The following is a 26,377-nucleotide window of genomic DNA, read 5'->3' as shown; positions in this document are numbered from 1 at the left end:
ATTAATTTTTTTACAATGGAAGGTTGAAACATGTCGGGCAGATAAAAAGTATCACTAAGGGTATATGTGATTTTATGCATCCCTCGTTAGGTTTTAGTTTGGCTCGGGGTAAAAAAACCTAATGCGGGGTGCATAAAACCACATATACCCCTTGTGATCCTGCTACACCTTATATCATGACTGATATTGACTTTTTCTGTATGTGCTGTGTGCATGCGGTGTGGAGTTTATTTGGGAGGCTACGCTCTCACATCCTCTCGATATAAGTCATGAACTACACTGCAGCAAACACAGACAAACTTTCGACCTTCATCACATTAGTGAGTGAGTATGGTTTTACGCCGCTTTTAGCAATATTCCAGCAATATCACGGCGGGGAACACCAGAAATGGGCTTCACACATTGTACCCATGTCGGGAATCGAACCCGGGTCTTCGGCGTGACGAGCTAAAGCTTTAACCACTAGGCTACCCGACCGCCCCTCATCACATTACATAATTGTTTGTACCTTATTCTTAATCCCATTAACATTTTTTCACATATAAACTCTCCCTGCTTAAGTATTTGTTTGTTTGTTTGTTGTCTAACACCCGCACTCAGCAATATTCCAGCTATATGACAGCAGTCTGTAAATAATCAAGTCGGGACCAGACAATCCAGTGATTGACATCATGAGCATCGATCCACGCAATTGAGATCGATGACATGCATCAACCAAGAGAGCGAGCCTGACCACCCGATCCCGTTGGTTGCCTCATACAACAAGCATAGTCGCCTTTTAGGGCAAGCATGGGTTGCTGAAGACCTATTCTACCCGGATCTTCACGAGTCCCCTGCTTAAGTAAACCACAAACTGATGGTGTAACAGAAATGACAATTATCCGTATTGTCTGTGCCAAGGAGAAAAGCCTACATTGTCATCTGTATGTCTTTCTCTACGAGTTGCTATGTTGATGAGTCGCTGAGATTTCTTTCGCTCTTCTTCAAACTTCTCTGTAACAAATGTAAAAGAAACAAAGGTTAGAAAATGACTTTGGGTGGACAACTGTTGAGTAAAGTTGAAGACGTTCTACTCAGTCTGTTCTTCCGGGTAAAGGCTATGCATGCAGCACTCCACTGGGTACTTGTTAGTGGCGGGGCGGTCGGGTAGCCTAGTGGTTAAAGCGTCCGCTCGTCACGCCTAAGACCCGGGTTCGATTCCCGACATGGGTACAATGTGTGAAGCCCATTTCTGGTGTCCCCCGCCGTGATATTGCTGGAATATTGCTAAAAGCGGCGTAAAACCATACTCACTCACTCACTTGTTAGTGGGACAGTGTGAGTGAGTGAGTGAGTGAGTGACTTGAAGACTGTTGTATCTCTCTGTACCAAATATACTTGCCTATCAGCACATCCTGTGATTGGTTCATTCTCTCCCCACCAAGTATACTCACATAGCAGCACAGCCTGTGATTGGTTCATTCCCTCCCCACCAAGTATACCTACCTATCAACACATCCAGTTATTGGTCCATTCTCTCTGTACCAAATTTACTGGCCTCTCAGCACAGCCTGTGATTGGGTCTTTCTCTCCCCACCAAGTATACTCACCTATCAGCACAGCCTGTGATTGGTTCTTTCTCTCCCCACCAAGTATACTCATCTATTAACACACCCTGTGATTGGTTCATTCTCTCTGTCCAAATATACTCGCCTCTCAGCACAGCCTGTGATTGGTTCTTTCTCTCCCCACAAAGTATACGCACCTATCAACACATCCAGTGATTGGTTCATTCTCTCTGTCCAAATATACTCGCCTCTCAGCACAGCCTGTGATTGGTTCTTTCTCTCCCCATCAAGTATACTCATCTATTTAACACACCATGTGATTGGTTCATTCTCTCTGTCCAAATATACTCACCTCTCAGCACAGCTGAGAGTAGTTCATTCTCTCCCCACCAAGTATACTCACCTATCAGCACATCCTGTGATTGGTTCATCCTCTCCAGCTCATTGTTTCTCTCCTTCAGTTTATTCTCCAGGTCCTCCCTGTCTATCAGCAACTCATCGATGCGGCTCATCTGGCGCTCCACATCGTCTCGGTACTGAATGTTCTTTCTCATGAATTCTCCTGTAATGCAACTTCAAACCCTCAGAAACAGGAAACTAGCCATGAACACACAATGCCATCGAGAAAGAGGTCACATGTAACAAAAGCTAAATCAGGATAACAGTTTCTAAGTAATGCTTAGATTCTAGTACTTTTTTTGGTTGAGTCCCGTCCAGGATTACAGCCCACACTGCCAGAGTGAGGCACCTATTCGCCAGCACACACCTACTTGTCTTCAAGTGCAGCAGCTTAAGCAAAGAAATATATGATTGTGTAATCTGTTTTAATTGTTTTTCACATGGTTTTCAGTTCCTGTTATGGGCAATAACCATGCCTAACTGTCTACATTTCAGCTTATTTTAGCACACTACTTACTGTTTTCATCCTTGAGGTTGCGGATCTCCTTGTCAGCTTCCATCTGTTTCTCCAGCAGTTGCTGGTTGTCCATTGCATAGGGTCTCAATGAGGTGATCTCACGCTGAAACACAACACCAGTGAATACAGTGCAGTTATTTCATGCTGAATATAACACATCAGTGAATACAGTGCAGTTATCTCACGCTGAAACACAACACCAGTGAATACAGTGCAGTTATTTCATGCTGAATATAACACATCAGTGAATACAGTGCAGTTATCTCACGCTGAAACACAACACCAGTGAATACAGTGCAGTTATTTCATGCTGAATATAACACATCAGTGAATACAGTGCAGTTATCTCACGCTGAAACACAACACCAGTGAATACAGTGCAGTTATTTCATGCTGAATATAACACATCAGGGAATACAGTGTAGGTACCTCACGCTGAAACATATCATGGAATATGAAACATATCATATCTTGGAATACATTGTAGGTATAAAATGCTGAAACATATATAAGGGGAAGGTGAGTTGAAGAAGCAAAGATGGTACCCTAGGTCAATGAAGCTGACATAGGTTGAAGACGCAAAGGAGAAGGTGCCCAAGGTCAATGAAGCTGACACTGGTTGACGAAGCAAAGAAGGTACCCAAGGTCAATGAAGCTGACACTTGTTGAAGAAGCAAAAGAGAAGGTACCCAAGGTCAATGAAGCTGACATGGGTTGAAGAAGCAAAGGTGAAGATGCCGTTGGTCAAAGAAGCTAATACCGGCTGAGGAGGCAAAGGAGAAGGTACCCAAGGTCCATGAAGCAGACACTTGTTGAAGAAACAAAGGAGAAGGTACCCAAGGTCAATGAAGCTGACACTTGTTGAAGAAACAAAGGAGAAGGTACCCAAGGTCCATGAAGCAGACACGGTTGAAGAAGCAAAAGAGAAAGTTTCCCCAGGTCAATGAAGCTGACACTTGTTGAAGAAGCAAAGGAGAAAGTTTCCCCAGGTCAATGAAGCTGACATATGGGTTGAAGAAGCAAAGGTAAAGATGCCGTTGGTCAAAGAAGCTAATACCGGCTGAGGAGGCAAAGGAGAAGGTACCCAAGGTCCATGAAGCAGACACGGTTGAAGAAGCAAAAGAGAAAGTTTCCCCAGGTCAATGAAGCTGACACTTGTTGAAGAAGCAAAGGAGAAAGTTTCCCCAGGTCAATGAAGCTGACATGGGTTGAAGAAGCAAAGGTAAAGATGCCATTGGTCAAAGAAGCTAATACCGGCTGAGGAGGCAAAGGAGAAGGTACCCAAGGTCCATGAAGCAGACACGGTTGAAGAAGCAAAAGAGAAAGTTTCCCCAGGTCAATGAAGCTGACACTTGTTGAAGAAGCAAAGGAGAAAGTTTCCCCAGGTCAATGAAGCTAACACTGGTTGAAGAAGCAAAGGAGGAATATTCCATCAGGACAATGAAGCTGACACGGGTTGACGAAGCAAAGGAGAAGGTACCCAAGGTCCATGAAGCAGACACTGCTGGATAAAGCAAAGGTAAAAGGGTAACAAAAGTTAATTCTGGCATACATTAAAAGACATTTAAGATAAGTTCGCACCTCCAAGTCTTTGTTCTCCTTCTCGGCATACTCCAGCATGCTCTGTAGCTCCTCCAGCTGGTTGAACAGATCATTCTTCTGGTTGTTGAGGTTTGCCATGCGGAACCCCATCCGAGAAAACTCCTCCAGGTTCTGAGAGATACGACTCTCATTATGCCGCTCATAGCCTGTAGGGATGTAAAGAGTGATCAAAATTAGCAATGCATCTCAACTGTCCATAGACAATGACAAAATATAATATCAATATTGGTAGTTAACACCAATGATGAGCCACACTTGTACTATCAATATTATGTCAAGTGTAATAAAATTACTGTTATCACTAATTTTTTCATTTGTTTCGATCTCAAATACACCTTGACTGAGGATGAATGTGGCTATCCATTCAGAAAATATTTATATCCAACAATAACCAGAGATACTTGGGGGAATGGATGGGTTTGTTGAGATTAAGTGGAGGCATGAAAAAATGACACAGTAAAATGGGGTTCACCAAAATTTATGACAACTATATAGGGTGATGGGCAAGGCCAATAAAAAATGGCAAAGTTCTATTTTCTATTTTTTCAAATAAAAAAGTTATAAATATGAACACCATTTAGGGTCTGGACATTTTTTTTAGGGAAGTGAGGAGCATGAAAAGAAATGTTACATGTATTGGAGGGGGTGGGGTAGGGGTGGTTAACACAACTAAACTCTATCTATGATGTGCTCGAGGCGGTCGGGTAGCCTAGTGGTTATAGCGTTCGCTCGTCACGCCGAAGACCTGGGTTTGATTCCCGACATGGGTACAATGTGTGAAGCCCATTTCTGGTGTCCCCCGTCGTGATATTGCTGGAATATTGCTAAAAGCGGCGTAAAACCATACTCACTCACTCACTCACTATGATGTGCTCACTAACAGGTCATTGTCATCCTTGTTAACCAGTCTAAGTTTAAGTCTTGCTTGTGACCTTCAGTCTTCATATTGACCTAACTATCTGGGTATCAAATTTGACCTGTTATATCATATAACATCTCAACAGACTAATTTTGTTCATATTTGTTAAATTGATCATCCGGAAACCAGTTTAAGCTATGATCAACACCTCATATCAGCTGTGTTGGTTACTTATTGGTTGCAACCTGTATTCAATTGGCAACCGTCAACAAGCAAAACAATAAGGTATAAGGGTCCTTTTTGGTACACTAGATCAGCATGATTTATGAAACGGGGTAAAGATTTACAAATCATTATGAAATTTATCAGATGTGTCCATATGAATGAGACTTAGATTTTGTTCATTTCAACACTGATTTAATACGTACTGGCCAGAGACCAGTTATTGCCGAGGACCAATCATCACTAACTCCCTGTTATAGCCAGCATGTGATCGCATCTTGTTTTACTTTTGTTCATTTTCATTAGGAGTGAAAAATATTTATCTGAAAATGTTGAACAAAACTGACTCTTGTGAGGAAATATTAAAAATAATGCCATATAATCACCTAGATCAAATACAACTTTAGAAAAGACACACGTTGCATGTGACTAGTTCACACATAAACAAAAATCAAACAACACAATGATGTACATTCAGTTCTGTCAATGCTTACAATGTGTCTGCCATTTCTTCCCCAAAATACAAGCCCAAAACCTCATTGAGCTATTTTTCCCAAAATGCATAACCTGTAAATATAGCAAAATCCATAGCACATCGTGTTATTAATAAGCATGTTAAGATCGAATTTGGAAAATATTGGTTTACGTCAGCTTGCAGACGACAAATTGATAAAAGCATTTCTTGTTAATTTTAGTGAACACAAAAACTGAGCGTCACACCAGAGATAATAAAAAATGTAATTTATATAACTGAAGCAGTACGCAGGTGCTGTTTTGACAATGGCGATAACTGGTACAGTTGGTCTATGGGAAACGTCTATTTCTACTGTTTTGATTCCCTATCGCCGCATATTACAGAAATCTACTGAAACTTTTTCAACTGACATTGCTCACAGTTTCACAAATTCAATGTTATTGGCACAGTCAACTTTGTACACGGTATATTTCAGGCGATAACTGGTCGAACAAGTAAGGCTAAAATGGGTCACAAAGGCTGATTTTAGAGTCTTTCAGGAAGTGTTTTTCTGATAAATAAACATGAGCAACTCTTTGACCCAAACTGAATTCACGACCTTCTATTGTACATAATGAGTTGACAAGTGTTGCTCGTGCACAGATCAATAAAATCAATATCACTTGTCATGTTGCACACATTTATTGCCTTGTCACCCGTATATGTGCAGGACTTGACACATCCACACAGCATACATGTACAACATATTTATATACAACAGGAAGTGGAGGAAGCTGAAGCAAGATTCACATGTTGCACACATTCACTGCCTTGTCACCCGTATATGTGCAGGACTTGACACATCCACACAGCATACATGTACAACATATATACAACAGGAAGTGGAGGAAGCTGAAGCAAGATTCACATGTTGCACACATTCACTGCCTTGTCACCCATATATGTGCAGGACTTGACACATCAAAACAGCCTACCTGTACAACATATATACAACAGGAAGTGGGGGAAGCTGAAGCAAGATTCACATGTTGCACACATTTATTGCCTTGTCACCCGTATATGTGCAGGACTTGACACATCCAAACAACGTACATGTACAACATATTTATATACAACAGGAAGTGGAGGAAGCTGAAGCAAGATTCACATGTTGCACACATTCACTGCCTTGTCACCCGTATATGTGCAGGACTTGACACATCCAAACAGCGTACATGTACAACATATATACAACAGGAAGTGGAGGAAGCTGAAGCAAGATTCACATGTTGCACACATTCACTGCCTTGTCACCCGTATATGTGCAGGACTTGACACATCCACACAGCATACATGTACAACATATTTATATACAACAGGGAGTGGAGGAAGCTGAAGCAAGATTCACATGTTGCACACATTCACTGCCTTGTCACCCATATATGTGCAGGACTTGACACATCCACACAGCGTACATGTACAACATATTTATATACAACAGGAAGTGGAGGAAGCTGAAGCAAGATTCACATGTTGCACACATTCACTGCCTTGTCACCCGTATATGTGCAGGACTTGACACATCCAAACAGCATACATGTACAACATATATACAACAGGAAGTGGGGGAAGCTGAAGCAAGATTCACATGTTGCACACATTTATTGCCTTGTCACCCGTATATGTGCAGGACTTGACACATCAAAACAGCCTACCTGTACAACATATATACAACAGGAAGTGGGGGAAGCTGAAGCAAGATTCACATGTTGCACACATTTATTGCCTTGTCACCCGTATATGTGCAGGACTTGACACATCCACACAGCATACATGTACAACATATTTATATACAACAGGAAGTGGAGGAAGCTGAAGCAAGATTCACATGTTGCACACATTCACTGCCTTGTCACCCGTATATGTGCAGGACTTGACACATCCAAACAGCGTACATGTACAACATATATACAACAGGAAGTGGAGGAAGCTGAAGCAAGATTCACATGTTGCACACATTCACTGCCTTGTCACCCGTATATGTGCAGGACTTGACACATCCACACAGCATACATGTACAACATATTTATATACAACAGGAAGTGGGGGAAGCTGAAGCAAGATTCACATGTTGCACACATTCACTGCCTTGTCACCCGTATATGTGCAGGACTTGACACATCCAAACAGCGTACATGTACAACATATATACAACAGGAAGTGGAGGAAGCTGAAGCAAGATTCACATGTTGCACACATTCACTGCCTTGTCACCCGTATATGTGCAGGACTTGACACATCCACACAGCGTACATGCACAACATATTTATATACAACAGGAAGTGGAGGAAGCTGAAGCAAGATTCACATGCTGCAATTTTCCTCAAACTTACAATAAATGTCACGACAAACACCTATACTTTCCTTCTCTACATGCCCTCTAATTACAAAATTACCGTAATGCTAAGTACTTATTGAAATGTTCAAACCAGGTGACAAATTGCTGCTATTCCCGGGTTGAAAACCACTTGAAGAATTGATAAAGGATTTTAAAGTAATAAAAGTGCCAAGGGCAGGCAAACTTCGGGAATTTTTTTTTTTTCAAAAGTTTGGACTTTATCAAAGTTGACTTAGTAGGGGAAACATTTCTGACTAAAGTCCAGGATTTTTTATAGTTTTTCCAGTAACATGAACATGTTCATATATTTGTTATCTTAATAAGAGGTTTGCAGTGGTCTGAGAACACAAGAAATGCATTTAATCAAATATTATTTAGAAGAATTATTAATATGTGAACTTGCATAAATGTGTTTGCATTTTGTTGTAAATTTCACTTTTTCTGATCTATCACCAATGAAATCGTCAGATAAATAAAAACAATTAATTGGCTCGTGTCAGTTGAATGTGATTGCTAAATATACTGGATTATCTGGTCCAGATTGATTATTTACAGACCCTCGTCATATAGCTGGAATATTGCTGAGAGCGGCATTAAAGAAACAAACAAACAAAATCTAAAATATATAAAAACACCCAATGTGCTTGGTTATAGGGGACACCAACAGCTGATGCAATCAATGGCTCATGTTAGTAATTACTATAGGCAGAGCACAGCAATGTTAAATAGGGATCACATGAAGAGAAGCAAAGGACAAAAATTGAGATGGTTCCACATGAGCGATTAAACGACACCTCGTGTACACAGCAAACAGGGCGGGGAGCTACATTTCCCTGCTTCCTACCTGTGTTTCACAACACGATCCCGGACATTACCTCTTATCACAACCCAGCTGAGGTACACTTGACATTTGTACAGTGACACCATGTCAAAAAACCCATTAGTCCAGAAACCTCGCCTTGAGGACAATGTACAGATGAGTCACTTCTACATATATAAAGGCAGTTTCCTCTATCACCTGTGAATATGTATTGCTGCTATGAGGTGTAGTGTTATTTTAACAAGGAAATCAAGCCTCAGTCAGCTTCCAACATGGGCATTCCTGTAGGGCTGGGACGAGTCGAATTAACTACCCAGGTATCCACCCCTCTATTCCCCGACCCAACCCGGGTACCCACTCTAGGTCTCAAGAGATAGGTACAAAATGTCCGATTGGGCATTTTGTTATCATAGCACTGGCAAAAAGTATTTAGATACGTGTATTAAACAATCTGGTCATGCATACACTGAAGTTGACTCGAGTTATATCTTTATTTAAAGATATGAAAAGTCAGAAGGAATGGGTGCATAGTCAGAAAGACATGCAAACATTTTTGACTTGTAATGTAACCATACAGTTCTGCATACTTTTTTGTCATTAAAGATTATATCACGTGACTAACCACGGGTCCGGGTCGTCCTGTGGGTACCCGGGACCTACTCAGTACCCACCCGACCCGGGTACCCGAGTTACCCGTCCCAGCCCTACATTCTTTTGAGTCTCTCTGGCCAATAATCATTGTGGCACGTGGTCATGTGTGCTAGGGCTGGACGAGTCCTAATTTACTACCCAGATACCTGACCCCCTATTACCCGAGCCCCTATTATCCAACCCTAACCCAGGTACCCACTGTAGGTCTCAAGATGTTGGAACAAAATGTCGGATTGGGAATTGTTTACCACAGCCCTGGCAAAACTGTTCACATACACCAAACGATCAGTTGACTGAAGCTTTATCTTTTCTCAAACATATGCAAGTCAAAAGGAATTTGTGCATCGTCAGAAAGAAATGCGAACATTAGCGACTTGTAGTGTAACCACTGAGCTATAGCCAGTGTTTGTCATTAAAAAAAATATCACGTGACTAACCATGCGTCCGGGAATTACTGTGGGTATCTGGGTCCAACTCTGGACCCACCCGACCTGAGTACCCGAGTTATCCGTCCTAGCCTTACTGTGTACATTGCACAAGGTGGCAAATCACGCAAAATTAAGTAGAAAGTAGTTGGATGGGCAACCACATTTGGCAGGTTGACTCCTGAGAGTTTCTAAGAGTGTAATCCTCATTATAGAAGCCCCTCACTGAAACACATGTTGCACATTTCGGCTTAGACAAATGACTTTGCTCAAAATATGCCACTCAGTCGTGAATGGGTACGAGGTGGGATGAGATGAGATTTTATGTGACCCTTGACCGTCTAGTGCCTCATAGGGTTGTATACTCCCCAGGGAGCTGAGGATGTAAATCAAGTGCACACTGATCCATTAACTATGGTAATAATGTAGTGCTTTGACCATGCTTCAGGGGGCAGTGAGACCATCACTACCTCTTATCACCATTTTTCTCACTGATCATACAGCAAAAATTAAAGAGCCTATTCTTAACAGGCGTTCTGAGTAGATTCCAACCTTGTACACACTAACCCTGGGATATATATAATCAAATCAGGATTCTGTCTAAACTGAACTTTTACCTTGAAAGTTGATTTCATGAGTATTACGAGAACACAGGTGGAGGGATATTGCTGACATTGATGCTTTTTTTCATTTAGGAAAGACATGTGTAATTTGATTGGACATTTTTTTAAAGGAAGATAATGATATACTTGATAATCAAGGATGTTTGCTAAGCAACAATATGTATTCACAGGTGATGGAGGAACACGTGAATACACGCCCGTGAGGCAGTGACATTGATTTAAAGGGCCATAAATAACCATAATGGCGCCTCCAGAAGACTGTACTCAGCACATAACCTTCCAGGTTTAAGAGTTGCCCTGTTGAAAAGTTTAGGTAGAATGTTTGTTACAGGTAAACACCATTGTGTCAAACTTATGCAGTCTGGAAGTAAAAGCTTAGTCCCTGCGTATTCCTTCTTTATTCATCATTTTCGGTTGTGTCGAACCTCGGATAACTCGAAGTATTTACGCAGGTCCCTTCAACTTCGACACAATGGTGTTTGACTGTACATTCAATCCCAGTTAGCATGGTCAGATATATACAGCACTCTGAAAGAGCAGGAAAATAAGAAATGTGTTTTTCTTTGACCCAATATCCATTAAAACAGCATCAATCTTCCCCAGTCTGTTGAGGATGCATCTTCAGAAAAAGTTGTGCATATCTATGATGTGCTCAATCTACACCCTAAAGCATGATCAAAGTGCCAGAATATTACCCTGATCAATTGATCACCCATTCACTGCTGGGTGAACAGAGGCACATTTCGAACAAAGTCACTTGACTAGAGAGACACCACATGTGCTTCAGTGGACCAAGACCCAAGAAACTCCCAGGAGTCAAGCAGCTGAAACACGGTGACCCATCCAACTACTCTCGGCAACCAACGCTGCTTGACTTCTGTGTGTCAAAGTCATAAACAGTCTACATGACACAAGGAAACTCAATATCTAACCAGGAAAACATCTCTGATTGGTCAAGTGTTCTACAAACGAAGCTGTTTTAGACGGTGATCTGATCCCTCCAAGGACTGAATGAATTATTTACAACTTGAAGGATGAGTGAGTATGAAACTCATACCTTGACTGATGTCATCTCTGTGTATTCCACTGAGACTTTACAAGCAGGAACAATGTGATACAGGCGTAGAAGTGCATGATGAAATTCCAAACCACACGAGGGATCATGTATTGTCCTCAAATGCCTATATTATTTGATTAGTGTCATATAGAGTCTGAAACTATAGATCTTTTCATTCTGCTTGATATATTTTCAGATGCACAGTAAGTGCATTTGAGCATGTGTACTCGAGTGCTGGCATTGAGACATGGGTACTTGAGTGCTGGCATTGAGACATGGGTACTCGAGTGCTGGCACTGATACATGGATACTCGAGTGCTGGCATTGAGACATGGGTACTCCAGTGCTGGCATTGGGACATGGGTACTCCAGTGCTGGCATTGGGACATGGATAGTCAAGTGCTGGCATTGAGACATGGGTACTCTCGAGTGCTGGCACTGATACATGGGTACTCGAGTGCTGGCATTGAGACATGGGTACTCGAGTGCTGGCATTGAGACATGGGTACTCGAGTGCTGGCACCAAGACATGGGTACTTGAGTGCTGGCATTGAGACATGGGTACTGGAGTGCTGGCACTGAGACATGGGTACTGGAGTGCTGGCATTGAGACATGGGTACTCGAGTGCTGGCACTGAGACATGGGTACTGGAGTGCTTGTACTGAGACATGGGTACTGGAGTGCTGGCATTGAGACATGGGTACTCGAGTGCTGGCACTGAGAAATGGATACTCGAGTCTTGGTACTGAGACATGTATACAGAGACAAGGGTACTCAAATCCTGGTACCGAGACATGGGTACTCAAGTCCTGGTCTAGTGAATACCTAACCGTGGAGTTATGACATAAAAAAAAGAGCATCTCAGATTTTTTTCCACTTTTCCAGCAGATACTAAAACCTGTTTGTAAAAAACAAATTATTGCCTTATTACTTGAGTAAATAGCATCTGCTATTTCCTTCACCACTATCAAATGACACACTTATCAAATATGCTCCACAGTTGAGGGCAACTTCTTCCTTCCTGATCCTCCTCAAGAACAGCTGATACAACATGGCAGCTACAGTGGGCAACAGAAGGCCAACAGAAGAGTGTTCGTGAGAATGTACTCGGACACCCTCCCAAACTGTCTGGTCAATGCCCATCCAGTGACACCAAAGCTTGAAAGTTACACAAATATGCATATTCTTGATGTGCAGGACAATCACCAACGAGGCAACAAATGGTAACTGATCCATCAACAGTTGACCCTTCTGGCCCTAACCAACCCTGGCCAATCAGCCCTCCCTTCACCCACCTGTACCTACTCCCATACTCAACCCCCTCATTCACTGCATCACTGCACACACAACGCCTGCATCAACAGCCCCCAGCCTTCCCTACTCCCATACTCAACCCCCTCATTCACTGCACACACAATGCCTGCATCAACAGCCCTCCCTTCACCCACCAGTCTCTACTCCCATACTCAACCCCCTCATTCACTGCACACACAACACCAGCATCATCAGCCCCCAGCCCTCCCTTCACCCACCAGTCCCTACTCCCATACTCAACGCTCTCATTCACTGCACACATAATGCCTGCATCATCAGCCCCCAGCCCTCCCTTCACCCACCTGTCCCTACTCCCATACTCAACCCCCTCATTCACTGCACACACAACACCAGCATCATCAGCCCCCAGCCCTCCCTTCACCCACCAGTCCCTACTCCCATACTCAACCCCCTCATTCACTGCACACACAACACCAGCATCATCAGCCCCCAGTCCTCCCTTCACCCACCAGTCTCTACTCCCATACTCACCCCCCTCATTCACTGCATCACTGCACACACAACGCCTGCATCAACAGCCCCCAGCCCTCCCTTCACCCACCAGTCCCTACTCCCATACTCAACCCTCTCATTCACTGCACACACAACGCCAGCATCATCAGCCCCCAGCCCTCCCTTCACCCACCTGTCTCTACTCCCATACTCAACCCCCTCATTCACTGCACACACAACACCAGCATCATCAGCCCCCAGTCCTCCCTTCACCCACCAGTCTCTACTCCCATACTCAACCCCCTCATTCACTGCACACACAACGCCAGCATCATCAGCCCCCAGCCTTCCCTTCACCCACCCATCCCTACTCCCATACTCAACCCCCTCATTCACTGCATCACTGCACACACAACCCGGCATCATCAGCCCCCAACCTTCCCTTCACCCACCCCTCCATACTCCCATACTCAACCCCCTCATTCACTGCTCCACACAACACCTGCATCAACAGCCCCCAGCCTTCCCTTCACCCACCAGTCTCTACTCCCATACTCAAGCCTCTCATTCACTGCACCACTGCACCACCCATCCCATAGATGGGATCACAGCCCTCAGCTAGCAGCCTTGTTAACAGTCAGATGACATGTGAGAGAGAACTGACTCACCTGAGGGTGGTTTTTTAGCAACTCTGTTTGTGATCTTCTGGAACACATGAGGGTACTCGTATTCTAAACATTCCATAAACATCTTGAACGCATCCAGTCCTTTTGTCAGCAGCACATTAAGGAATGTTCCTGCAACAAAACAAACATGCATCTAGTGATGGGTAACCAACCATGATGAGAACCTTACCTAGCACAGACTAGATACAGAACCTTACCTAGCACAGACTAGATACAGAACCTTACCTAGCACAGACTAGATACAGAACCTTACCTAGCACAGACTAGATACAGAACCTAAACTAGCAAAGACTAGATACAGAACCTTACCTAGCACAGACTAGATACAGAAGCTAAACTAGCACAGACTAGATACAGAACCTAAACTAGCAAAGACTAGATACAGAACCTTACCTAACACAGACTAGATACAGAACCTTACCTAGCACAGACTAGATACAGAACCTTACCTAGCACAGACTAGATACAGAAACATATCTAGCACAGACTAGATACAGAAGCTAAACTAGCACAGACTAGATACAGAAACGTATCTAGCACAGACTAGATACAGAAACATATCTAGCACAGACTAGATACAGAACCTTACCTAGCACAGACTAGACACAGAACCTAAACTAGCACAGACTAGATACAGAACCTTATCTAGCATAGACTACATACAGAACCTTATCTAGCATAGACTAGATACAAAACCTTATCTAGCATAGACTACATACAGAACTTTATCTAGCACAGACAAGATACAGAACCTTACCTAGCATAGACTACATACAGAACCTTATCTAGCATAGACTAGATACAAAACCTTATCTAGCATAGACTACATACAGAACCTTATCTAGCATAGACTAGATACAGAACCTTACCTAGCAGACTACATACAGAACCTTATCTAGCATAGTCTAGATACAAAACCTTATCTAGCATAGACTACATACAGAACCTTATCTAGCACAGACTAGATACAGAACCTTACCTAGCACAGACTAGACACAGAACCTAAACTAGCACAGACTAGATACAGAACCTTATCTAGCATAGACTACATACAGAACTTTATCTAGCATAGACAAGATACAGAAGAAAGACAGTGATCATGTGACACAGAATGGTATCAGTGTAGTAATGAGTTACTAAATGATATCAGTAATCACGTGACACAGCATGATATAACACCCATATTTCATACTCACTTGCACGGGCTCTCCGTGTTGGGTGACAGTAGAAGTTGTTGATTTCATCACAGTCACTTTCACTGAGGACTCGAGCGCTGCGCAGCTGTCCGAAGAACACGGGCGGAGAGATGAAGCGAATAATGTCATTGAAGTGGTCCTCCAGGAAATCACAATAATTGTCTTCTGTCAAGGAACCATAATCCATCTGGAACAGAGAGAGATCCAAATAGAGCAAAGTCATGTGAAGCATCACAGTACTTGGTTTATAAAGCAGTCTACAATGGTGTTATCGATGCGATAAACCAGTCCGATAACTTGTATCATGATCCAATGAATATGCAAATGAGATCTACTGCATGACGTTCCAAAATGTTTTGGATAGAGGTTTCCTGATGTGGGAGTTTGTAATATCAGGCCACCAGCTTGATTTTTCCAAGTAACCAAGTTAAATAATATTGGTCACCAAGTTGAAATTTCAATCACCATGGCGACCAAATTAGTAGCCACTTTGAGGCCTGTTAATACAAATAAAACAGCTTAATTCCTTGTTTGTTTTTATCTTATTTACTGTGTAATATCATGTATAAGTTTGACAGTTAGAAGTGATACACATAATGAAGAAAATTTATGGATGTCAACTTCTTTGTTATGAGAAACACAATGTTTTGGAGTATATACATGTGTACTTACTCCCTCATAATAAAGAAGTTGACATCCATAAATTCTCTTCCTTTCAACTGTGTATCAAATTTTTTCAATGCTTAATCACAGAAATTATTTTTTATAATGATATCAATAGCTGCATTAATTCCTAAACATATACACACATTTTCTGTGTCCGAGTGGATGCATTCTGTATTTCTTTTGCATCCATTTGGAATTTTTATGCAGACACGAGGGCAGATCAAAAAGTTCTGAGCCAAACAAATAAAACCAACAATAGTGAAAGTGTTCTTAATTTTATTTTTCACCGTAATCTCCCTGCTTTTCAATACACTTCTCATATCGATAGTGAAGCTTTTCAATTCAAGTCGGGAAGAAGTTTTCTGAAGCCACCCCGAAAAACCCATTCACAGTAGCTTTAAGGTCATCGTTGTCGTCATAGCGCTTTCCACAAAGGTGTTGTTTCAGTTTAGGAAACAGGAGGAAATCATTTGGTGCCAGGTGTGGTGTGTATGGAGGGTAAGGAAGCTTGAACCCACATTGTCGCACAGCAGAATCTCTCAGGCTATGGAGCAAATCAGGATAGTAGGCACAGGTCTTTTGACTTTCTCAGTAATCAACAAGGATCACACTCTTTGCATCCCAGAATACAGTGGCCATAACTTACTTCACTGATCTTGAAGACTTGATTTTCATGGTGCCGGAAAAGTGGAATGGTTTCATTCCATGGATTGACGTTTTGACGCGGGATCATAGTGGTAGACCCGTGTTTCATCACCTGTTGCTAATCTCTTTTTGAATTTGACGAAATCCCCCTTAATTAGCTCTAAATTTTCTCTGACAATGTCAGTTTTTTTCCCTTAAGATCAGAATTTGGAAACTTTGGCACCCAACAAGCAGCTATCTTATTCATCTGTAAATGTTCATGAATGATACTATCAATGGATCCATAGCTTAGACCTGTGTCTTCCTCAAGTTCAGCAATGGTAATATGTCTATCTGACAGTATAAGTTTTTCTATCTCCTTGATTGAATCTTTGGAGCCAAACTCTGTACCCAAATGTTTTTGAGGTCTAAGTTTTGACAAACAAAAGTATTGTAAGTGTTGACAAACAATGAAGTATCACATTCTTCCAACTGCGGATTGTCAGGCAATTGCATCATACAATATTCAGTAATGAATTGGGGTTCCTTGTCGGCATAGCAGCTACACCCAAAAGGGAGTACGATCGAAGGAATACTGGTGCTGATCGAAACCATTCTGTGTGGTTTTATAATTTGTAAAAAAAGGAAATTAAAAATTAAGGTGGTAAAGAAACAAAGCCAAATCATGTTAGAAAGCTGACATCTGATTGGCTCAAGTAATCACACATCCTCCATTTTGACTAGGTGGTCAAATTCGCTTCGGGTTAATCTAGTGCAGTCTTCTATGGAGGTGTCCATTGAACTTGATGAAGAAAGATATCATCTTGAAGTTGAAGATATTATGAAGACATAGAGTTAGTTAGTTTGTTTGTCTGAAGACATAGAGATGTGCATAGAGAGGTCGTGGTGGTTCAGTTATCATGTGGGGGCTGGCATCACCTACAGCTCATCCACAGGGGTTTGTTATCATTTTGAGGTCTTGTGTACCCTTTGCAAACACCATTGGTTATCAGTTTAAATTCCAACAGGATAATGCCTGCCCCAAAACACGTTGTGAGTGGATGGATTTGTTAAGGAATGGAACATCCGGGTACCATGCTGGCCAGCTGAAAGTCACAACCTCAACTGAACATCTATGGGTTGAACTTGGATGCTAATTGTGCTACCCTCCTGTATAGCCTGGCAACCTAGTCCTCTGAGACCCATTCAACAAAGCAATCTTAGCGATAAGAGGATCACGACAACCTTAATTTAACTCGGACTTACAACAGTTATAGTGCTTAGATTGCTTTGTCAGCTACCAGGATAGCCTTAAGAGGAAAAATACTAGCAGTCTGACCCATTGTCAGCAGGATAGCCTTACGAGGAAACACAACTAATCCAACCCACTGTCAATTAGCAGTCCAACTAACGAGGAAACACTAGCAGTCCAACCTAACGAGGAAACACGAGCAGTTCGACCCACTATCAATGAGCAGGATAGCCTAACGAGGAAACACAACCAGCCCAACCCACTATCAATCAGCAGGATAGCCTTACGAGGAAACACAACTAATCCAACCCACTGTCAATTAGCAGTCCAACTAACGAGGAAACACTAGCAGTCCAACCTAACGAGGAAACACGAGCAGTTCGACCCACTATCAATGAGCAGGATAGCCTAACGAGGAAACACAACCAGCCCAACCCACTGTCAATTAGCAGGATAGCCTAATGAGGAAACACAACCAGCCCTGTCAATTAGCAGGATAGCCTAACGAGGAAACACAACCAGCCCAATCCACTGTCAATAGACAGATCCAGCCTGTCAATAAAAATTGGCGCATGCAACACTAAATGCTTGATGGTGCAACATCCACCTGGTATAAAACTTAGCTTGTTGGCTCTTTGTATAGGACATAATAATTTCTTTTTAAATAACATATTTTTTTAAAAGATAGTGTTCAAAGTGATTACCAGTATCATAATGCATGATACTTATTTCAAGATACACAGAATTTGTAAAAACAAAGACACTATCTCTTTGTCACACCCTGATCAGGCATTATCCAGAGTGCCTGATCAATTCTGATACAGAATATATTATATAATTCTTAATACATTTCTTATATATCTGTGATGAATATTGAAATGTATTTAACCCAAAATGTAATTCTTTACCATGATTTGAGGAGATTGTCAATATTTGAAAATTGAGCAAGAACTAGTGTTTATTAAGGATGATGGTTATTTACATATTGTTCAAGTTTTGGTTATGATTATGTTGAAAATGAGCTTCATGTTTACTTCACAGTGATTTTGCTGGCTTCAGGATATTTTCAAGTTGGGTTTTATCCTCTGATATGAACTTACAAAATATTAGAACAACTTTAGGACATTATGGATGACAATCAGTCAGTATCCTAGAAAAGGAACTGGTCTGAATCCCTGTTTGTGTGTGTTTTTATCATTTAAGGAAAATTCATGTTCACACCAATATTTGTGAGGCATACTTGGGATATATGTTTAAATATCTAATGAACTCCAGGTGTCCAACTACCTGATATTTGCATTTAAATGTATGTTGCTTCATGCATAGGTAATACTTCTCAATTCATATGTGATTTGTTAAATAAAATATATATTATTTACTGTTATGTCCTAATTATTTCTTCTTACTAAGTAACAATCATGATGTCAACAGGTAATTTTGTTGATTAATGCTTTGAACTTATGACATATTTAAGTCTTTGGATGGCATTTAGAAGTGATACACATAAGGAAGAGACATTAAGGATGGTGGTGTTGCTCATAATTACAGTTGACATCCATTAATTCTCTTCCTTGTGAGATATTTGTTGTACTTCATTTACATGTTGAGTTGTTAACAGTAATAATTCTTGGATTCATGACAAGTCTTTAGAATAAAGATCATACCGTATTCGACGTAATAAGCGCCCAGGGTGCTCTCAAAATTAGAAATAGGGGGCTCTTATTGGAATATTATTTTGTCAAAAAAAAAAAGAGTTGAAAGATAAATTTCATCGTTTATGCTGACAGCCTGAAATGTTTATATACGAGAGATATATTTTTCCAGAATTTAATTGCCCATAATTAAGGGTGCATGTAACACACGAATGCGTATTATACGCGAATAAATAAGTATTGTGTACCTTGATCAATCGGAAAGGGAGCTAATTGGGATTGTTTACGAGCCAAAATATTAGCAAATGTCGCCGTGGGCGCTTATTAGAGCGGGGCGCTTATTACGTCGAATACGGTATATGAATTTTAATTTGTTGTATATTTTATCATTGAAAGTTAATTGATAGGAAGTACTGCAGAGCCTGTCTTCAGATACTTTTGCCAGGTTTCCCTTATCTGGAACATGGATGATTGATTTGCCATAACCATGGCAGTTACAGGGGCTCATTTTATCTTGGATCCTCTCAATGTTTTCCACTGTTCTCACATCCATGTACCTAATTACTGGCTGTTTATTAAGTCCAATATTCTGGACGTTTGACCAGGCATTTTTATCTTAATTTAGAATTCCAAACTAAGTGCCCTATGCAAACAGACTGGGGTAAAAACTAATAACGTATAATTTCCTTACATTCTGGATTATTTTAGGATGGCATAGATATGTTAAAACTTTTAAAGAGGGACAATTTACTGACATCTGCTGCAGATTTGGGGCTGAATATCAGCCTCTGAGCTGGTCTAGACTTATCCCTGGTGACATGCCTGACCCCATGTTCCAGATGCCCAAATAAAATATATGTTATGATTCATTTATTACATAATAAAACCAATGTAGCAGTGAGTGAAGATAATGTACTGCTTTAATTTTATCATCTATTCTTTTATGTTTATTCATTAAAAGGACCCACTAACTCTATGCCTTGCAGGTTATATTGGTTTTACTTAGAGCACCAGACAAACAACGTGGACAATGTAACTGTTGATAATCTATTTATAGATATCCACATTATTTGTAACTTGTGCTTGTGTTTATGTTTTCCAGTAGTTTCCATGCACTTAAATTACGATGGAAAGTAAAAACAAAATTTAGTTAATCCACCCTTGGATGAATAATATATTACTGACATGCTGTAAATTGACAATATAGTATGCTCTGCTCAGAGCTCCAGATAAGCTGCGTATCTGCGTGAAATACGCATCAGAAATGCAGAAATACGCAGTAAAATATAATCCAAGCGTATCAAATACGCAACGAACATTACAGATACGCTACAAAAATAAAACTTGTGCGTATTATCAAAATATTGTGAAGTAACCCTGCGTATTTGATTAGCAAATGAGCAACTTATATTGAAATTATAAGTTGGCATTCCGTCAACCTTGCCAAACTCATCATGATAATTTGCCATCACACTTTATTGTGGAAGTATGGTGGTATTTTTGAGTCCTATAAAGCTCTCGAACCCACACGACACCAGTTTGCAGGGACTAGATGAATAGTGTTTTTAAATATTTAACTTAAATACCCACATGTGTAAAAACTAGTGGGTAACAGAAATTTGAATACGCACCTAGAATTACTGATACCCAATGATTTTAAAATGCATGGGTAAAATACCCACAACACCAAAAGCTTATCTGGAGCTCTGCTGCTTAACATGAGTGATTGGAAGTAGTGCACGCTTCTAACTTTCAGCTATGGTGACTTCCTCATTGACCGATACACCATTACATCGGACTTATGACACATTCTCAACCCCGATATGCAATTTGACAACTAAAATAGAACCCAAAACAGATCATGTATAACTCACTTTAGATATTTTTTACACACGACTGGTAACAAAGCATCCTGAGCCAAATTCATCGCCCACGCATTCAAGTTTCGTCAGCTGTGACTAGGGCTGGGACGAGTCCAAATTTACTACCCAGGTACCCACCCTGCTATTACCCGATCCTACCTGGGTACCCGCTACAGGTCGCAAGAGTTTGGTACAAAATGTCCGATTGGTAACAGTTTGAGCGTAGCCCTGGTAAAATGTATTTAAATATATGTATAAAACGATCTGATCATGCATACACTGAAGTTGACTGAAGCATTATTTTTATTTAAAGCTATAAAGGTCAGAAGCAATGGTGCTTAGTCAGAAAGAAAAGCGAGCATTAGTGACTTGTTCTGCAACCATCGAGTTCTAGATTTTTAATCATTAAACAATATATCACATAACTAAACACAGGTCCGGGTAGTCCTGTGGGTACCCGGGTCCTACTCAGTACCCATCCGACCCGAGTTACCTGAGTTACCCGTCCCAGCCCTAGCTGTGACGCCATAGCGAATAGCCAGTGGTTGTCCCCCCTTACGCCTAAAACGAGGACAGCAGCTTGTGGGCGGGGCTTATCGGTCGGGACTGGATCGGTCTATTAGCAGGATTGCTTAACACAACCAGCCCAACCCACTGTCAATTTGCAGGATAGCCTAACGAGGAAACACAACCAGCCCAACCCACTGTCAATTTGCAGGAGAGCCTAACGAGGAAACACAACTAGCCCTGTCAATTTGCAGGATAGCCTTACGAGGAAACACAACAAGCCCAACCCACTGTCAATTTGCAGGATAGCTTAACGAGGAAACACAACCAGCCCAACCCACTGTCAATTTGCAGGAGAGCCTAACGAGAAAACACAACCAGCCCAACCCACTGTCAATTTGCAGGATAGCCTAATGAGGAAACACAACCAGCCCAACCCACTGTCAATTTGCAGGATAGCCTAACGAGGAAACACAACTAGCCCTGTCAATTTGCAGGATAGCCTAACGAGGAAACACAACAAGCCCAACCCACTGTCAATTTGCAGGATAGCCTAACGAGAAAACACAACCAGCCCAACCCACTGTCAATTTGCAGGAGAGCCTAACGAGAAAACACAACCAGCCCAACCCACTGTCAATTTGCAGGAGAGCCTAACGAGAAAACACAACCAGCCCAACCCACTGTCAATTTGCAGGATAGCCTAATGAGGAAACACAACCAGCCCAACCCACTGTCAATTTGAAGGATAGCTTAACGAGGAAACACAACCAGCCCAACCCACTGTCAATTTGCAGGATAGCCTAACGAGGAAACACAACTAGCCCTGTCAATTTGCAGGATAGCCTAACGAGGAAACACAACCAGCCCAACCCACTGTCAATTTGCAGGAGAGCCTAACGAGAAAACACAACCAGCCCAACCCACTGTCAATTTGAAGGATAGCTTAACGAGGAAACACAACCAGCCCAACCCACTGTCAATTTGCAGGAGAGCCTAACGAGGAAACACAACTAGCCCTGTCAATTTGCAGGATAGCCTAACGAGGAAACACAACCAGCCCAACCCACTGTCAATTTGCAGGAGAGCCTAATGAGGGAACACAACCAGCCCAACCCAATGTCAATTTGCAGGATAGCCTAACGAGAAAACACAACAAGCCCAACCCACTGTCAATTTGCAGGATAGCCTAACAAGGAAACACAACCAGCCCAACCCACTGTCAATTTGCAGGATAGCCTAACAAGGAAACACAACTAGCCCTGTCAATTTGCAGGATAGACTAACGAGGAAACACAACCAGCCCAACCCACTGTCAATTAGCAGGATAGCCTAACGAGGAAACACAACCAGCCCAATCGACTGTCAATTAGCAGGATAGCCTAACGAGGAAACACAACCAGCCCTGTCAATTTGCAGGATAGCCTAACGAGGAAACAGACTGTACAGATTATATTTTTAATCATATGCAACCCAAGTACCCTACCTCCTATTGCCCGACCCTAACCGGGTACCTACCTCCTAATCAACCGACCTGACCTGGGTACTCTACCTCCTAATACCAAACCCTATGTGGGTCCCCCACCTCCCATTGCCCAACCTAACTCGGGTACCCTACCTCTTATTGCCCGACCCTACCAAGGTATCCTACCTCCCAATAACCGACCTGACCCATGTACCCTACCTCCCATTGCCCGACCCTACCAAGGTATCCTACCTCCCAATAACCGACCTGACCCATGTACCCTACCTCCCATTGCCCGACCCTACCAAGGTATCCTACCTCCCAATAACCGACCTGACCCATGTACCCTACCTCCCATTGCCCGACCCTACCAAGGTATCCTACCTCCCAATAACCGACCTGACCCATGTACCCTACCTCCCATTGCCCGACCCTACCAAGGTATCCTACCTCCCAATAACCGACCTGACCCATGTACCCTACCTCCCATTGCCCGACCCTACCAAGGTATCCTACCTCCTAATAACCGACCTGACCACGTACCCTACCTCCCATTGCCCGACCCTACCAAGGTACCCTACCTCCTAATACCCAACCTGATCTGCGTACCCTACCTCCCATTGCCCAACCCTACCAAGGGTACCCTGCCTCCTAATACCCAACCTGATCTGCGTACCCTACCTCCTATTGCCCGACCCTACCTAGGTATCCTGCCTCCTAATACCCGACCTGATCTGCGTACCCTACCTCCTAATACCCGACCCTACTTCCCATTGCCCGACCCTACCAAGGTACCCTACCTCCTATTGCCACCCTACCTGGGTACCCTGCCTCCTAATACCCGACCTGATCCGCGTACCCTACCTCCTAATACCCGACCCTACTTCCCATTGCCCGACCCTACCAAGGTACCCTACCTCCTATTGCCACCCTACCTGGGTACCCTGCCTCCTAATACCCGACCTGATCCGCGTACCCTACCTCCTAATACCCGACCCTACTTCCTATTGCCCGACCCTACCAAGGTACCCTACCTCCTATTGCCCGACCCTACCTGGGTACCCTGCCTCCTAATACCCGACCTGATCCGCGTACCCTGCCTCCTAATACCCGACCCTACTTCCTATTGCCCGACCCTATGCAGGTACCCACTGTAGGTCTCAAGAGTTGGGTACAAAATGTCTGATAGGGAATTGTTTTACTGGAGCCCTGGCAAAAACTATTTAGATACCTGTATAAAACAATCTGGTCATGCATACACTGAAGTTGACTCAAGCTTTGTCTTTACACAAACATCATGAAAAGTCATAAAGAGATGTGAACATCAGTGACTTGTAGTGTAACCATGGAGTGCCTATTTATCCCTGTTAAACAATATGCTCACGTGACTAACCATGTGGGTTGTCCCATGAGTACCCGGATCCTACTCAGTTCCCACCTGACCTGGGTACCTGAGTTTAAGTAAATTGTCCGTCCCACCCCAGTATTTCTTATTCCTTTCTACCTGTCCTGCGTGGATCCTGGAGATGCAATTCAACTCCAGGTTATTAAGAACAGACTTCTAACGAATCACCTCCGTTTTCACAGTTTGATATGCAGATCAATACAAATCACTGTTTTACACAAAATGAAGTCAATGACAAACAACTATTAATCTGTTACATGTGAAACAATGCCAAACCTAGGCACTGTCACGTGACAACTGACTATTTTGAGGAAACATATTTCATAAACCATCCATATATCTCTTCCTTAATATTTCTGGCTAGCAGGAAATTTCAACAACTTTCCATTGGCTGTTCAAAAATATTTTTAATTGAGGAAAGTTGACTATCCTTCGTATTGTTTGAACAATGATAATGGTTTTGCATTGAGAGAAACAGGGATGTGAAGATCATGATATGTTTAAATTGATACTGTAATATTAGCTTGTAGGCGGGGATAGCGTCAAGCCTCAAGAGTGGTACAAACTTGATTAAACTTCTGATTTGTTTGAAAACAATAACTGACCTGCTCAATAACATGTCTACTTCTATTTAATGCCAACATTAATTCCTGGAAAAAAACACTTTCATCTGCCAATTACAAGGGCATATCCAGCAATTTTCAAAAGGGAGGGTCCAAAATATCAAAATCCTATCTCAGATAAGTTTACTGCCTACAACATACTAAATTTGGTTTTCAAAAGGGGTGTGTGGAGGTCCAGACCCCCTGGACCCCTCTGGATCCACATATGAAGGCAAGAGCAGATCAAGCATTTTTAACAGGGAGGGTCCAAAATATCAAAATCCTATCTCAGATAATTTTACTGCCTACGACATACTACATTTGTCTTTAAAAACAGGGGGGATCCAGGACCTCCTGGACCTATGACCTACATTTCTAATGCCCTTACTGATGCTACTAATACAACAGTATTGCTATTCATGTAGTGTTCCCATAATTTGTTATTCATACATGAAATGTAAAATTATGAAACAATCATGATTTCACTTGCAATTCTCATTGAATTTTGAAATAACCATGCTCAACCATCGCTGTGTCTTTGATGACCATGGTCTACAATGGCCATGTCTGAGTTGACCATGGTCAACCATGGTTCACCATGGTCACATATGAAGGTGTAGCATGGTATATCAAGGTTATACCATGGTGCACAGTTCAGCTGGATAGCAATCCTACTTACCAAGCAAGTTTCCCTGGAACTAGAGCATGTATACATGGGCTTTTCAGTTGTCCATAACTAAATTTCAGCTAAAAGTAAAAAAATATCATATTCCTTTGGTTCTTATCTAGTCCATTATGAACTTGTCCACTTGTCCTCTTTGAACCTGTCTGCTTAAATCATAAACTTCAAATTAACCAAAGGGTTCAAGGAAGAGAATTTATGGATGTCAACTTCTTTTATGAGGAACACAACGTTTAGCAGTACACACTTACTCCTTCATCAGGTGATGGAGGAGTAAGCATATATACTCCAAAATGTTGTGTTCCTCATAATAAAGCTGTAGACATCCATAAATTCTCTTCCTTTTGAGTATCGCTTCTAAATGCCCTTCAAAAACTTGAATGAACTATCCCAAAAAACATATTTCATAAAAGAATAGGTGTTTCATTCGATATCC

At 42.0% G+C, this 26,377-nt stretch overlaps 1 protein-coding gene across 4 annotated transcripts in view; it reads right to left on the bottom strand.

The window, feature by feature from the left end:
• Positions 1 to 26,377, bottom strand: part of LOC139467852 (caspase recruitment domain-containing protein 11-like) — a 73,908-nt gene that overhangs the window by 35,401 nt on the left and 12,130 nt on the right. For all 4 annotated transcript variants that reach the window (XM_071249352.1, XM_071249354.1, XM_071249353.1 and 1 more), the window contains exons 2-7: positions 15,225 to 15,411; positions 14,011 to 14,139; positions 4,045 to 4,211; positions 2,464 to 2,566; positions 1,951 to 2,109; positions 914 to 993 (exon numbers count right to left, since the gene is read on the bottom strand). In XM_071249352.1, the coding sequence (XP_071105453.1) occupies positions 914 to 993; positions 1,951 to 2,109; positions 2,464 to 2,566; positions 4,045 to 4,211; positions 14,011 to 14,139; positions 15,225 to 15,411 (825 nt within the window). The remainder of the gene's footprint in view (positions 1 to 913; positions 994 to 1,950; positions 2,110 to 2,463; positions 2,567 to 4,044; positions 4,212 to 14,010; positions 14,140 to 15,224; positions 15,412 to 26,377) is intronic.

Source organism: Haliotis cracherodii, unplaced genomic scaffold, assembly GCF_022045235.1.
Source record: "Haliotis cracherodii isolate W230 unplaced genomic scaffold, xgHalCrac1.p SCAF_2, whole genome shotgun sequence".
NCBI classification, from domain to species: Eukaryota; Metazoa; Mollusca; class Gastropoda; order Lepetellida; family Haliotidae; genus Haliotis; species Haliotis cracherodii.
Note: the sequence above shows the minus strand (reverse complement) of the source record. Positions and strands in the feature narration are given on the sequence as shown.